Consider the following 16,104-nt stretch of genomic DNA (forward strand, 5'->3'; position numbering starts at 1 on the left):
GATCTTGAACTCCTGACCTCAAGCAATCCATCCACCTCAGCCTCCCAAAGTGCTGGGATTACAGGAGTGAGGCACTGCACCCAGCCTACAAATACAAACTTCTTATCCTGGTTTTCAAACTTCTCTCTCATGTCATTTCCATATCCCCTAAGACCCAGTCAACCTGGATCACCTGCTGTTTCTAAACACCAGCATGCCTTCCTAGTATCACATCTTGGCTCGGTGGACTCCCTCCCCCTGGAAAACCTCTGTCACCACCCGATGAAATCATAATCATCCTTCAAAGCCCATCTCAAAGGATACAGCCTTGCTGGGAGCTGTCCAGACTCCCCACGGGGAGGCTCTCTCCCTCTCCTGAAAGCCATTTGGAGGAGTGGTCAAGAACACCAACTTGGGAGTCCATCATTCAACCACAAATATTTGTGAGCACCTATCATGTACCAGGTCCTGTGCAGGTCACTGGGGATATAGTGACAAGAAAGACACAACCCCTGCCCTCATGAAGCTTCAGTGTGGGAAGTCAAGTAGGCCTGGGATCAAATCTCAGCTCTGCCCCTGTTAGCTGTATGATCTTGAACAAGTTACCTAATCTCTCTGAGCCTCATTCTCTGATCTGTAAGACAGAGGTAACAGTCCTCCCTCCAGGTGCTGGTATGAAAGTCAAATGAGCCAAGGTATAGAAAGCACTTAGCCCAAGCCCATCAAAGGCAGCTATTTTTATCACTGATACTGTGCTTAATAACCCTTTTGGGCCTCTCTTATCTTCCTCTGCATTCTCTCCGGTCACATGGGTTGTGCATCTCCTTCCTAGTCTATGAGCTTCTTGGTGGCAGGAACTAGTTCATTCACTCTAGGGCAAGTTCAGAGCCTCGTGCACAGTGAAAGAGGAGGTCCCCACCTGCCCACCCAGCTGCTTCACCAGGGCTCTGTATTCTTGTCCACCAAGCATCACTTTTGTGTAGGAAACTCACCCACCCAGGCCCAGCCCTGGTTCTCTTCCCCACACACTGGGAAGGGCCTGGCGCTGAGGCTTGAGCTCTTCGGCTCCTCAGGGCTGCCTTCCCAACCCCAGCAGTGCCCCCACTGGGTCAGGGTAGGCTATGCTGTGTGTCCAGAGCTGGCTTTCAATACCCATCTCTCTGCTCATATGAGGGGCAGAGAGGGCAGGATGTTCCCACAGTCGCTGTGAGCACGGTCTCACAGACACACAACCCCCAGCCCTCTTTGGGCCTGGTTATCAGGCAGAGTTCACAGCTTCTTTGACAAGCAACAGCTAAACAGCCCAAGAACCACATCATCCAGGCTCCTGCTCCCTCCTGCATCCCCAGAGCATGCGCCATGCCTGGAATATCTACCAAGTGGGTGATAAGCAGGCATCAGCGGAGAGCTCCCAGGCCAGTGCAGTGGTGAGAAACCTGGCCTCTCCAGGCACTTAGCCCCAGGCTCAGTTCCCGCCTCCACCACACACTACCTGGATGGCCACGAGCAACTTACTCATCTCCCCAGCTTTAGTTCCGTGATTCGTACAATGGGATGATGGTGGTAACCGCACCAACTTCAGGGTTGTAAGAATTTAGTGAGAGAATCCTTACAAAGTGCTTGGTCCACAGAAAGGACACAGTACATGGGACTACAGGACAGCTGGTGGTGGTGCTGTTGAGGAGTGCGAGACAGGATGTCAAGACATCCGGCTGCTAGATTCGGCCCTGCCTATCATCTTCCATGTGACGTCTCTTGCTTTTTTCATCTATGCAATAACGGAGCTGGGCAAGATGATCTCTAAGACTTCTCCCGTCTCTACTGTCTGTGATTCCCCACCCACCTCCAAGAATAGGGCACTGGAGAGGAGTAGGCAGGGAGGAGGTTTCTTTCCAGTCTAGGGTGCCACCTACTGGCCGCCTGAGCTCACTGTAGCTGACACCTATGGTTGCGTTTTTCCACCCACATCAAATTCCATCCATTTCACCTTCCAGACTGAGGAGCTTGGGAGTGACAGGGAAAGAATTCAAGTAGAGAGATGAAGGAGAGTAAATGCTCGGTGAATTCCAATTGTTGATATACAAATAGATGCAGATGAGCTGAGGGCCCAGTGGATCTAGCAGGGCTAGGGGGAGGGAAAGGGGTTAAGAGACGCAGGCCTTCAGGCCTTACCTGGGGGAGGGCGGAGTTAAGGTGGCGCTGGAGCTGGTCCCGCTCATGTAGGGCATCCTGGAGCCGGCTCTGTGTGGCCGCCAAGGTCTCCTGACTCTCCCGAAGAGACTCCAGCAACTTCTCCCGCTCATCCAGCATGTTCACCATCAGCTGCTCGAAGTTGGCGTCAGCATCGGCGCCATGGGGGGGACCCAAGGGGTCCCCCTCATTGATTGTGGGCATCACCTCACACATGGTGGGGGTGGGCAGGGCCTTCTCAGCGTCGGGGGACAGGGAGGGACTCACAGGGTTGGCACCTCCAGGGGAACCCAGTGCATGGGTCTCAGAGTGGGCAGTGCCAGGCGAGTGGACAGGTAGGCAGGGGCTTCTCCCATAGCATCAGTTGCTTTTGCTCTGAAAGGGGCCTGGGGTCTGGAGTGCCCCTGTGGAACTGAGCCAGAAGGCCTGGCTTAACTTCTCAGGGCTGGGGCTGGGTGCCCTGTGTCCCCAGACATGCAGACAGCAGCCGAATGTGGCCATGACAGGCAGGGACAGCAGGGCTGGAAGATGGCCCTTCTCTTAGACTGAGTGCCGGAGGCTGGCAGAGTCCCAGCTGGATCTAGCGACACCCATCGTTTCTGGAGGGCAGTGTGTCTGTGGGAAAAGAGACTGCTGTGAGTACCAACTGGGTGGAGAAGGGCATCAGGGGAGGGGGTGGAGCAGAGGAGACAGGATCTGAACTAGAACGTTGGGGAGGAGAGGGAGATGCTGGCGCATGCCCCTTCTCCAGGCTTACTCACTCTGATGGCACCTCCTTAGTTCTCCCAAGGAATGCACATGCCTACTGCCCAGCCTCTGCCTCCCCCTGCTCCCCACAGCTGTCAGAAGTGCAGCCGCAGTGGCAGTGGTTCCCCTACCCACGTGGCTCACTGGCCAAATATAGAAATGATTCAGTCAGCGGCAGGGGAGCAGCCGGCAGGATGCCCAGAGTCCTCCTGAGACCTGGGGGTTGAAGGGGAGGAAATAGGGTCTCTGTGCCACCCCCAACCTTTTCCCCATCACTTAAGCCAACCAAGGCAAATGCAGATGGGTAGAAAGGACTCTTAGTGGGAGTGGCTGTGAGTCCTAAAGGCTGGACTCTTGGGGTCATAGGAAACAGGCGCAGAGTAGTTCCTGCCCTGGATACTGGCACAACATGGCTAAGGGTTTGGAGAGGCACAGACTGGGTACTGGGGCAGGCAGGGAGCCCTGACCTGCTACACTGCCCATAATTCAGGGAGGAGGCTCTGGCTCAAGTCATTCCCCACTTCCAAAACCTGCCAAGGAGGACAGCACGCAGGCCTGGCAGACAGCAGGCTTGGATTCTGAGTTCACAGCCTCCTACCTTTGCATCAGAGCAGGGACCGAATGATGGAAAGGAACCCAGGGGTGACGCAGAGGTGCAGGGTGCCACCCTCCTAGGGTGGGGCTACAGTGTGGCCCCTATCATGGCTGAGAATCTGCTCTCTCGGCGTCATTACCCATTGCTGACACTGCAGAAGTCACCAGTGAGGTCAGTTAGCATGTGCATAGCCTGGCTCTGCTGATACGTTTAGCCTGGCACAGGAGCCCAATGGTCAGAGCAAAGGAAGCCGGTGATGAAGTAATGTGAAAGTAACGAGAAAAAGGCCGCACGCAGCTGGGGATTTCTCTGCCTACGATCAGATTCCAACCTCCCTGTCCACATTAGAAAGCTACCACCTTAGTCATTTTTCAGACTGGACTGCCTTCAGAGGCCCCAGGTGCAGGACAGAAGGGGTGTGAAGCCCCCAGCACAGCGACGGGCACACTGGAGGTGGCCCAAAAATGACGTTTTCCCTCCTTCCCCTCTCTCTTATCTTGTGGGAGACACAAGGAAAGCCTTCTGTCCACCCTCGGGGTGAGAATAACAGGCAGACTAGGAGGGTCAGGGTGGACAAGAAGCATCAGGACCCAGTGTGAGGTGAGAGGTCAGACACTGCACAGGCCTGTAGCAGGACTGAACCCAGCAGGGAAACAGAGAAGGGCCAGGCCTCTCCTACCTGGACCCCCTCCCCAGAGTACTGATGCTCTAGGCAGGAACAGGGGAAAGGAAGAGAGAGACTAGGGAGCAACGTGGGGTCTAGATCTGAGGAAAGTTAGTGCACCAGCTTGAAAATTCAGAGCTCACACTCGCAGCCCTTCCCAGAGGGGTGCAGTAGTGCAAGCAGGCATGTGGGCATGCACACACACATGCCCCGAGGCAGAAACAGAGACCTAGAACAGATACGCATGTGGCCACATACACATTCCCATGCGTAGAAACTGGACACAAACTCTGGTCAAGGGGATCCTTCCCCAAGCCAGACAGCCACTGTGGAGGGCAGGGTCCCAGAAGGCTACAGAAGTAAAAAGTAGAAGCTTGGTCTGCCCCCTCCTTTCCCCAACACTGCTGCTTCCGGGGCAGCCTACTCGCACCTCCCTGCTCCTCAGAGCAGCTGGGAGTGGAGAGGAGGGGCTGCTGCCCCAGTCTGTCCAGAGCTGCCATCTCCCTGATGCTGGTAACAGCCATTCCTCCAATTCTCCCACCCACCATGCCCAGGTCCCTCCACCCTGAATGCCCCAGCCCTGAGGCTGAAAGGCCATATGGCCCCAGCCTACCCCCCTCAAGCTCATCCACATCCAGGCCCACCTCCCCATCTTCCCCCACCCCTCCACACACACCAAGATGCCACAAGAGGCCAAAAGAGAAGACTAGGCTAGGGAAGGGGCCCCTTGTGGCAGAGGCTAACTTTGGAGAAGACTGTAGTGTGCCAGGAAGGAGCTTAGGTATCCCAGGAATGGCCCCAGCCCAGCAGATCCCCAGGCAGCCCGTAGCGTAGCATAAAGGAAGAAGCCCAGAGCAGGGACTCAGGAGACTGGGGTACAGTCCTGCCACAGCCCAGCTGGCTGACCTCAGGCTTATTATCACCTACTGAGGCCTTGGCTACAAGACAAAACCCACAACCCTGGTTTTGCCTACCTTAGAGGGATGAGATCATGGCTGGGCAGCAAATGAAGAGTAGAAAGCACCCTGTGATTGCACGGGAATGTGAATTACCTTAGTGTTGGCCGCCTGTGGGTGGAGTTTTTAAAGCTTCTTACAGGAAAGGGGCTGGAGAAGTTCTCAGGAAGGAAGAACAGGACCTCAGGCTGCCCACTGTGAGGTACTGGCTATCTGGTCCAACTTGGCCTCCCCAAATCCTCCTGGTCATTTTAGCAACTGAGAAGCTGGCTTTGGTTGCTTCTCTTCTCACTAGCCCTTTCCTGGCCTCTCTCTAAACCAGGTGCCAGGGGGCAACTCCACTTCCCCCGGCCAAATGGCATCATGTAGAGCTGGTCTGAAGATAGCCCAGAGAGGACTGCCAGGCAGATGCCCCTGAGATGACTGTCCAGGACCTCCTGCCCCTGTCCTGTCCACTGCACAGGCACAGTGAGCAGAAGGGAGCCCCAGGACAGCCACGTGGGGCACCTGGCTCCTTCCGGCTCCTTCTGGCTCCAGGGCCGTCTTTAAATAGCGCAATTATCATCTCAGCCTAACAGAAGCCTCCTCAACTCCCGCACAATTTCTAAGTAACACTCACAGGTCCTGATTCAGAGGCGAAAGCTGCCAGTCCCCAAAGCAAGCATTTGCAAGGGGCTTTGCTGGGGAGGAGTGTGGGCAGGCTGTGAAACAGCAGAAGAGGGCTCAAGAGTGAGTGGGTGTGAGTGTGCGTGTGTGGGGGGTGGGGGACTGGACAAAAAGTAGGCCTTGGGCCTTTAGAAACACAGAAGAGGTAACTTGGGGGCCTCTTTGGCATCCCAAAAGTTACCCCCACCTTTTCCTAACACACAGGAGGGATGGGCATTTGGGTCTGTTGCTCTGGCTGGCCCCACACACAGGCCTGGCTCCCTCCTGCCTACCAGATGGCAGGCCTGGCCACGGAGAGAGCTGGACAAAGGCAAGGTTGCCAGCCCCTGCGGAGACCACAGCCCGGGGCAGGGCTGCTAGCAGCATCTGAGGGGCTATTCAGCTGGGCAAAAAGGGAGCCTCCAGGTGGCAGCCACGAGGGAAAAGAGGAGGGTCGGACACCCGACCAGCTGGAGGTCAGAGGAGGATCTGAAGAAATGGGGAGGGCGGGGGTCTTCCAGAAAAATAATGGTTGCCAGAGCTGCTATAAGTCACTCACATTTACCATGTGCCCAGCACTGCACTTCCAAGTGGTATGCATTGATTTATTTCAATCCTCATAATTATTTGCAAGGAAGATGTAATTCTTCTTCCCATTTCACAGAAGTGAGAACTGAGATGCAATGTCATGTAACCAAGTCTACGCAGCTAGTGAAATGAACAACCAGGATTCAATTTGTCTGTCTCATGCCAAAGAGGGGTAGAAAAAGGAGGAAGAAGAGAGAGGGTAAAGACAACTCCTTCAGACTTCATGTCTTCTCCAAGAAACCTTCCCCACCCTCATCAGGGTGATGGCAGCCGGAGGACAGCTCCCCTCAGCCTTCCTTGTCCTTCTCCTCCTCCAGCCTGGGAAGGCCTCTGCAGAGCGGCCAACATGGTCATGAGGCCATGGGTGACTGAAAGGCCCCACTGGAAGGCCCCATCCTCCACACACCCAAATCTCTGCTCCCAGCCCCTAGCTGGCTCCACACCAAGTTGTAGGCAGCTTCCCTGAGTTCTCCCCGCTGCCCCCCACTCCCACAGGCACTGCAGAAACAGACACTCTTCGGAGCTCTCATCCTTGGGGCTCTCAGACATTCTCCCCAACGTGGGCCTGCAGCCCAGCTGCCCATGCCTCAGGCTGCCCAGAAGCTTCTCCTTCTTCCCTGTCCAGCTTTGCACCCCCAGAAGCCTGGCCCTCACCCATCCTCTCCTCTAGAAATCCAGCCCTACCTCCTCTCCTGCTGCTCCCTAGCCCTTCCCTAGCTCTGCTCACTGAGGCCTGCCCCCAGGACCCACCTATAGCTCCTGTTTGTCCAGCTTCTCACTGGCCTGCCTCTCATCTCCCTTTCCATGTTGGTCTCATGAGCTTAGATCACCTTGCTAAGCTCATCTCAAACACCACTTCCCCCATGGAGTCTCTTCTGATCCCTCCAGTGTGTGAGATCTGCCCTTCCGCTGACCCAGCATTGCCCTCTAGTTATACCTCTCTTCATGGGACTTCTCTTACTTTACATCATCTCATCTGTAGACCCATCTCTGAGTACTCTAACACAGGGCCCTAACACACATGGAACTGAACAGACCTGTGCTGATGGTCATTCCAGGGCAGTCCATCCCTGACTGACTTCAAAGAAGGGGAACTCCAAAACAGGACTGACATGGCCACCTCCTGCGTTCCAGTGATTCTTCTGCCTCAGCCTCCTGAGTAGCTGGGATTACAGGCGCCCGCCACCACATCGGCAATTTTTTTTTTTTTTTTTTTTTTTTTTTAGTAGAGATGGTATTTCACCATTTTGGCCAGGGTGGTCTTGAACTCCTGACCTCAGCTGTCTGCCCACCTCGGCCTCCCAAAGTGCTAGTATTACAGGTGTGAGCCACCACACCTGGTCTGAAAATTAAACCTTCTTGAGAGCAAGATGGGGGCTGCTCTTGTCTTGAAAGGCAGACTCCAGAGCAGCTGATGATTCTGAAGGCTGTCATGCCCACTGACCGTGCAGGTGACCCTGGGAAGATCCTGAATCTCTCTGAGCTTCCATTCCTCATCCTTTGTGAATGGGGATGATATCAGTACCCACCTCAGACAGCTGGGACAGAGGATATCTAGAGTCAGCCTACACAAAGTGCTGAGATCAGCACCCAGCAACGCTCGGTAAGTGTTAATGAACTCTCAGCACCCTAGGCTCCCAAAGCACCTCAAGGCTGGGCCCACCGAACTACAATAAGAAAATTAAAAATCTATTCTGGCTACAGGAAGCCATTCCCAGGGAAAAAACTCTTGGAAAAGCCCTACTTAAGAGTTTCCACTGCTAGCCACAGATCCCTTCAAAAGCATCCAGTTCTCTGGGCCCCTGACACGACTAGCAGTGAGACTTTACCCCTCTGTGCTTCAGGTTCCCAACTCTGGAAAATGAACATTATAACACACAATACGCTCCAGTGCTCTCACAGGTTGTCATGAGGCTCAAAGAGTTAACAGACATGAAACAGTTCTGAGAAGTATAAAATGCCGCCCAAGCACAGGTTAGTACCAGCTGCTGAATACACTCGGCCTCCTAATGCCAGCTCATTCGGGGACATGGAAGGAAGCATCTGTTCAGACAGGCTCCCCTGAGCCTGAGTCTGTGAAGCCCAGCTCTCCAGCTGCTCCCCAGGAGTTAGACATGGGCCACCTCTTCCCAAGACATGGCCTATCACTTGAGTGAGCACAGAACTTGCTGTCCAAACCATGACCCTCTTGGTTTAGAGGGTCATGGTTTAGACAGTAAACCACTGTTAACAATCACACCAGAACACAGGTTTCACCTGGCCATATGGTCACCCTTGCCATTGCCACCCTAGGAGGACTAATGTCAAAACTAATGGGGAAGGCCGGGCATGGTAGCTCATGCCTCTAATCCCAGCACTTTGGGAGGATGAGGTGAGAAATTGCTTGAGCCCAGGAGTTCAAGACCAGCCTAGGCAACATGGTGAGACATCCTCTCTACAAAAAAAAAAAAATTAGCTGGGCACAGCGGCATGCATCTGTAGTCCCAGTTACTCAGGAGGCTGAAGTGGGAGGATCACTTAAGCCTAGGAGATGGAGGCTGCAGTAAGCCAAGATCACACTGCTTACTCCAGCCTGGGTAACAGAGCAAGCCCCTATTTCAAAAACAACAACAACAACAACAAAAAAAAAACAGCAGGGAAGGGAGAACTACAAGCCTCTGAGCCCCCATCCGCACATAGTTCCTCTTCTGAAATACCCAAAATTATAGACATCACACCTACCTCTTTAACTTAAGACTGGTGTTTGCAAACTAGGCTTTAGGACAAAGTACCTTTAGGGGCAGTCCAAGGCCAAAAGGAGGGTGAAGAGGTATGACAAACTCAAAAGGCTCTAAATTCTCTTTTCTTACTTTAATCCTATCAACTCCAAATCTGTCCATTTTATGGGACATCTGATTAAGGTTTCAATTGTATAAAAGGATTCCAAGTCCATGAAGAAGTTAGAAAATCCCTAGTTTAAATAATGTCTACAGAAGCCCCCTGCTAAAACACACACACACACACACACACACACACACGTTCTCTCAGAAAGGCTGTACATCAGTGCAACAGTGACAACCCTGGGACCGCTACACAAGTAACACCAGGAGCCAACCAACTATTTTCCACACTCCAAATGTCTAATAGAGATCATATGGTTACCAAGTCAAAATATGAGTCTGCACCACCGAATACAGACACAGCTTTTGCTGAACTTACATCATTAAGTACATTCCCAGAGAAAACCCTAGACATCTTCTGCTAATCAGAGCCATTAATCAACATAAATGTCTTCAAATAATGTTTGCAGAAGAAGAAACAAAGTAATAAGCATAACAAATTTGGAGAATAAAAATATTTCAAAACTAGGGATCCATGTGGGACAAATATTAAACAGGGTCCTCTGGTGGTTAAAAAAAAAAAAATGCTCGAAGTCACCGCATTCGTAGATCAACCCATTAGATTAGGGAGCCATCGCAGAGCAGAGAAGAGGACGGGTCCAGAGTGCTAATAGGCACCAGATGTAAAAAGTTCGGAGTACAGAACTGCGGGGAGGAATGTAGGCATCATAAAAAATGTGCATTTGTATGTGGTCACAGAAGTGGGGGGGCCGTATGAAAAGGGAATGGGGGGCCGGGCGCGGTGGCTCACGCTTGTAATCCCAGCACTTTGGGAGGCCGAGGCGGACGGATCACGAGGTCAGGAGATCGAGACCACGGTGAAATCCCGTCTCTACTAAAAAATACAAAAAAATTAGCTGGGCGTGGTGGCGGGCGCTGAGGCAGGAGAATGGCGTGAACCCGGGAGGCGGAGCTTGCAGTGAGCCGAGATTGCGCCACTGCACTCCAGCCTGGGTGACAGAGCGAGACTCCGTCTCAAAAAAAAAAGAAAAGGGAATGGGGGGGTGTCATGTGTCTTCATGCAACAGAGTGTGTGTGTGATCATGAGAATGCATGGTATATATGTGTGGCCATGAAAAAGGAAGAGAAGCCAGTGCAGTAGTAGTTCATGCCTCAGGCATAAGCCCTGGGTGCAGTAGCACTTTGGAAGGCCAAGGCAGGGAGATTGCTTAAGCTCAGGACTTAGAAACCAGCCTGGGCAACATGGCAAAACCCCATCTCTACTAAAAATATGAAAACTAGCTGGGCATAGTGGCATGCACCTGTATTCCCAGCTACTTGGGAGGCTGAGGTGGGCGGATCACTTGAACCCAGGAGGTTGAGGCTGCAGTGAGCCATGATCATGCCACTGCACCCTAGCCTGGGCGATAGGGAGAGAGAGGGAGAAAGGGACAGAGAGAGAGAGAGAGAGTGTATGTTGTATGTATGTCTGTGTATAAAGGTATGGTCATAAGAATGGTGTCCTGAGAGCATAGGCATGACAGCAAGTAGGTATATAGACTCATGACAGTGTGTAGATGTGTGTGGTCGTAAGTACATCAGGGCTCATGACTGCATACAATTGTGATCATGAGAACACATGTGTGGGTACACAGCCATGACAGTAAATGTGTGGTCATACATGCACAAGCATCTGGGACTCATAACATCATACATGCTCCCAGGAGCACAAGGGGGCTGTGAGAGCTTGTGCAAGTATGTGTGTGTGATCATGAAAGTGTATTGCTGTTCATGAGAAAGCGTAAGTCCACGTGTGGCCTCGAACCTGTGTGAGAAGGTATAAGCGAGAGAGGAGGGAGGGATGGGGTGATACTGAAAGAATGAAAGCTCCACTTGCTCCAGGTGTTCTGCCCCAAAGTAGGACCAAAAATTTGGGGCACTCCACAACTAGCCTAGTTTGAGCTGAAGTCATGGAACTGGGGCCACCCCATCTTTCTACCTACCCCCACCCATCGGGGATGCACTGCACCATCTCCCAAGCCCAGGCCTCCGTGTCCATGAGATTGCTGGGGTCACCCCTCTGCATGTCCCAAAATGCCCACTCCTCACGGAATAGCTCAGGCAAAGCTCCAGGCCCGGCCCCACTCCCCAGGCCTCCACTCCCAGCAGCGCTCCTCTAGGCCAAAGGAGAGCCATCTTCTGAAGCAGCTGCCGAGGCCCTCTCCCATCCAGCCTCACCTCAGACCTGGACTCAGAAGGGCTCTCGGAGGTCACACAGGCCACTTCCCACCCTGTGTGGGAGTTCCTTTCACAACATCCCTGGCAGCCCAGTCTTGACTTGATTATCCTTCAGGAACAAGGAGCTCACTATCAAATGAGGAAGGCTTCATCGTTCTAAGGAAGCTTTTTCTTAAATTGAATGGAAAACCCATCTCTCTTTGAAATGACAGTTATCTATCTGAAGACAGTGGCCATGAAGGCACATCAAGTATATATCTAACTTATGAGAATTCAACTCTAACCGCTGGGCGAAATAAGCAATAAAGGCCTCTAAAATCAAATCAGCTATTTCATCTGACACTTCACTATAAAATCATATTGTGCACATGCACTCTTTGTAAAATCACTCTACAGTAGCACATACAGTGTCTATTTACATAATATAGAATACATATATACCATATCTATACATTCATATTACTGTTCAGGGTTATAAGTCCATATGCCATGCTTTATGAGAGACTGGGGAGTTTTCACTTCATCTACTGCCCACAGAATCTAATGCCCCCAAAGGGATGTAACACCAGTGTCCTGGGTCCCCAGAGGCTTCGCTGCTCCAGGTTAAATATCTCCAGTGGCAAGGAGGCCCTGCTTCATGGAACTCAGGGGATCAGAAGACAGACCTCTTCAATTCAATCCAATGATCACTTACTGAGTGATTTCCATGCATCTGATACTGTTATGAAAGCAAAAGACATGTAAAACAGAAAGTTCACAGGCTACTTGAGAGAACATAGATACACATGTAATCATTGGAGAGCAGTACAGAGAAGCATGTGACCAAACACTCAGTCTCTGGCACAGCCAGGGGGTCAGTGCTGAGCACCACTTGGAGTTTGACCAGCGGAATTAACTGGTGGCAGCTTCTCCTCCAGCTCTCTCAGAACGAAGCATCCCCAGCCAAGGCCTCTCAACCACCAAGTGAAAGGCAGATGGCTACTCCACGCTAGAGCTGACTTCACCTGGGGGGATGGAGACACCTCAAGGAGGCCCCGAGGTTGCAGCACCCAAGCCTCTCTGAAGGCAGAGCAATGAGCTGGGCAGCAATCGTGCTTCTTGTGCAGTGGGCCAGCAGCCAGGCAACAAGCGGGGAGGCCTCAGGCTCAGCCTAGCCCTGGAGTCTCCTGCCATCCTCGCTTAGAGCTCCTTCCCCTACTGCTGTTTTCCCCAGCAGCCCTGTCCCCGTGGCACTGTCAGTTGCCTCAGGCCTCTCCCAGTACAGCAAATACAGAGGGTCCCCTAGAAGCAGCCCCTTCCACAGTACATCAAGGACCATGTTCCCTCTGAATCCTCCACTCTGCTGGCCACCCGAAGTGCCACGCTCCTGTGAGCCAGCACCGTATGCCCTCCAGAGCTAATTATAGGTCCGTGAGCTAGCAGGCCAGAGGGGGACAGATGGTGACTTCATGTGGCTGCAATACACACTTGTCCCTCCCTCTGACCCCACTCCCTCCCCTCCATTTCTCAATTCCCTACGTGGGACCCAGACTTTGAGGCAGCTTTCACTCCCTCAGTCCTCCCTGCTCCTCACCACTTCTCCTCTCCAACACATGCACAAGCGCACACACACTCACACACATGCTTGCACGCACACTCACACACACTCACACACATGCTTGCACACACACACACCCCTCCATACCACTCAATTGCCACATCTTGTTTCTACAGCAACTCACCTATGGAGCCAACACAGTAGGGCCTAAAGCCCAGGGGAGAATGTCCTTGGCGTTCGAAGGCCTCGGCTAGCTGCCCATATCTTAAAACCCCCTTAGCACCCAGCTCCCTGGCCCTGCTGAGCCTTCATCCCCACCTCATCACCACCACAGCTTGACTACTCATTCTCTTGCCTAGCTCTAGCTCTGCCATCCTCGGAGGCTCCGTGAGGACCTACAAGCCATCCCTGACAACTGTTTCCAACTCTAAGATTTCAGCAATCAACTCAGAGATGAGACCCAGGAGCCTGGCTGCCTGCCATGCCCTGCCCCTCCAGCCCTGGTTTACAGCCCAGCAGCCAGACCTCGTGCACTGCACGGTTCTGACATCACGACATGCTCGGCAGCACAAACCCCAACCCCACTGGATGCGAATTCCCTTCCACACCCTCCTCCCCCACACTATTCCATCTTCCAGAGATGGCGTCTCCCACTACAGAGTGTCTAGGACATTCTTGGCCCCCAATAACCATTTTGTCATTCATTATCTCCTTACTTTGAGATACCATTTATCCCAGGAAGCCTCCTCAAGCCTCAGGACAAAATCTGAGAAAATAACCAAGGGAAATCATTCAAACTGCCCTTTTGCTTAAGACAGCTTCCCTGGGACTACCTGGCCAGTTAATAGTGGTAGGGGGTGTGTAGGTTGAAGTCTAGTTTATACAGCTGTTTGAAAGCACGTGGACACAGTTCTTTCTTTTTCTAATCCAACAGCAATGTAACAGAATGGGGGGGGGGGTGAGGGAGGTGTTAACAGAATACCTACTATGTGTGCCTACTATGTGTACCTTTCAGCTGCTCCGCGGCTGTAAATTGCCTTCAGAAGACCTAGCACCGAGCATAGTATCTGGCAGATAGTAGGTGTCCAATAAATGTTTGCTGGATGTTGAACAAAGTACTACATACCAGATCCAAGAACTCTGGAAAGGACTATGGGAAATCCCTGAAACCTGGCTCCTGGAGGGGACCCTTAAGCTCACACCAGGAAGGGATCTCCCTGCTAAGCAGAGCCTCCTTAACCACTTGCTCTCCACATAGAACGGCCCCAACTCTCCTGCTCCTCTGATGGAAACTACCAGCACACCTCTCCTCAAAGGCGACATCAGCTCCTAGTGGCACCTTGTCCTGGATCCCTCCTCCTTCTCAAAGAAAACCACCTACACCATGTCTCCAAGTCCTCCAGCCCGACCTCTCTCTTCCCACCCACCATCAAAACCTCAAAATCTGCGCTGGAAAACATCCCTACTGCGTGGACGTAAGTCAGCGCCCCACTCCCACCCTCCCAGTTCAGGCATCTCTATTCCAGCCCTCTTTTCCTGTTGCGCCCACCCCTGTCCCCACCCCCACCAGGCCTCGGGTTGGCCGCTCCTTCCACCCCACCGCCCTGGCACTGCGGAGATGGGGGCATCTCTGGCACAGACTGAGGCTGGCAGTTCGAGGAATGGAGAGCTAGCGACAGGAACAGGGGTGCTATGAGGAACGCGGGAAGGATTAAGACCCCTGCGAAGAGCGAAGACCTCAGCCCCTCAGAATCGCGTCCCCAAAGGAGTGGGGTTGGCCCCGAAGCCGAGAGGCGCTTTTTCTGACTCTCCTGCAGGGGAAATGGGGGTGCAGTCTGCTTCGTTCCCACCGGGAGACTCGCCAACTCGGCCCCCTCCCCCGAAGCCGATAGAGCAGAGGGCACACTCCACGCCCTCCCCGCAGATCGGGCATCGCCCCCATCCTCACCCCCAAGGGCACAGGGCACCGCAGAGGCCGGCGAGGGGCGGCAGGGGGAGCAGTACCGACGCCTGCCGGAGACAGCACATACGGAGTCAAAAAGGGCTGTTTCCCGAGGTGCGATAGACGAGACCCCTCCCCAAACTGTCGAGGAGAGCTGGAGATGGGGAAAAGACGCATCCTACCCCAGTCCAGGCTCTGGGCGCTCACCTGCCTGCAAATGCCGAAGGCCAGGCGGCTAGGCTCGGAGGCAGCAGGGAGCCGCCCCCGACCGGAGCAGCCCGACACGTCCTAGAGCCCAGCCGGCGCCGAGGTAGCTGCAGCCTCTGCCGCCCAAGCGCCCGGCCGCGAGGCCCCGCCCCCTTCCCCCGCGGACAACCCCCCCCCGGCTCCGCCCCCTAGGCGGGGCTGGGCTGCCACGACCGAGGCCACGCCTCCCGCCCCCAAGTGCCTCCGGTCCGGGCACGTGACGAGAGCGCCGCTTTGAGGCCGCGCGCCATCTTGGTTCAGCCTCGGAGGTGGCGAAGTGCCAGGGTTTTACTCCGCAGGAGGGTCTCAGGGCCCAGAAGGAGGGTCTCAGGGCCCAGGAGTGCTGTCCACATTCTGCCCCTCCCTGTGAACTCGCCCCTTTTCCTAGTCTAACAGCCCGTTCCCTAAATTGGCCTTAGTCTCGGCCTTGTAATTGTTGTCAATAGTTTGTCACCTTCCACGCTTGCTCTCTCCTGCCCGTTACTTGCTTTTCCTTTGATCGCACCCATTTTTTAAGTGGGGAAACTTGATATCCAGATACTACATCTGTAGTATGCTCTTCAGTGAATTGTGTCGCTTGCCTTCAGGCACCTGGCTGTTCTAACACTGTTACTACAAAATGAAGGGTTTGTCTATTACATATACATAGTATGAAAACAAGTCTCAAATGCCAAAATTCCTGACTGACAAATTTTAGCTAAGCCTCTCCATTTTCCTGAATTGCTCCCTTACCCTGCCCCCTGTGGCTATTAATGCATCTTTTCCATCTGCTTTGTGAAGTTTCATCACAGTGCCTACTCAATCCTTTACCAATACCCAGTAAGTACCACTAAAAGTGTGAACAATTTTTATATACATGCAATGTGTTCATGTGTGTGTATTTATAGATATATACACAGCATGTTCTATATCAGCAGCAAATGCTACAGTTGAGATCAGTGACACATACAACCTTCTC

The 16,104-nt window shown here is 53.1% G+C and overlaps 1 protein-coding gene across 7 annotated transcripts in view; it reads right to left on the reverse strand.

Moving 5' to 3' along the window:
* Positions 1 to 15,258, reverse strand: part of PPFIA4 (PTPRF interacting protein alpha 4) — a 52,690-nt gene extending 37,432 nt beyond the window's left edge. For 5 of the 7 annotated variants that reach the window (XR_004031666.1, XR_004031664.1, XR_004031662.1 and 2 more), the window contains exons 1-2: positions 15,108 to 15,255; positions 2,152 to 2,784 (exon numbers count right to left, since the gene is read on the reverse strand). Coding sequence is in view for 3 of the 7 variants with exons in the window: in XM_030818623.1 (XP_030674483.1) it covers positions 2,152 to 2,385 (234 nt within the window). In the remaining 4 variants the exon portion in view is untranslated. Of the gene's footprint in view, positions 1 to 2,151; positions 2,785 to 5,149; positions 5,485 to 15,107 lie in introns of those variants that run through there. The other 2 variants (XR_004031663.1, XM_030818624.1) reach the window with 2 other exon arrangements.
* Between the last annotated feature and the right edge of the window lie 846 nt (positions 15,259 to 16,104).

Source organism: Nomascus leucogenys, chromosome 9 (genome assembly GCF_006542625.1).
Source record: "Nomascus leucogenys isolate Asia chromosome 9, Asia_NLE_v1, whole genome shotgun sequence".
In the NCBI taxonomy this organism is placed as follows: domain Eukaryota; kingdom Metazoa; phylum Chordata; class Mammalia; order Primates; family Hylobatidae; genus Nomascus; species Nomascus leucogenys.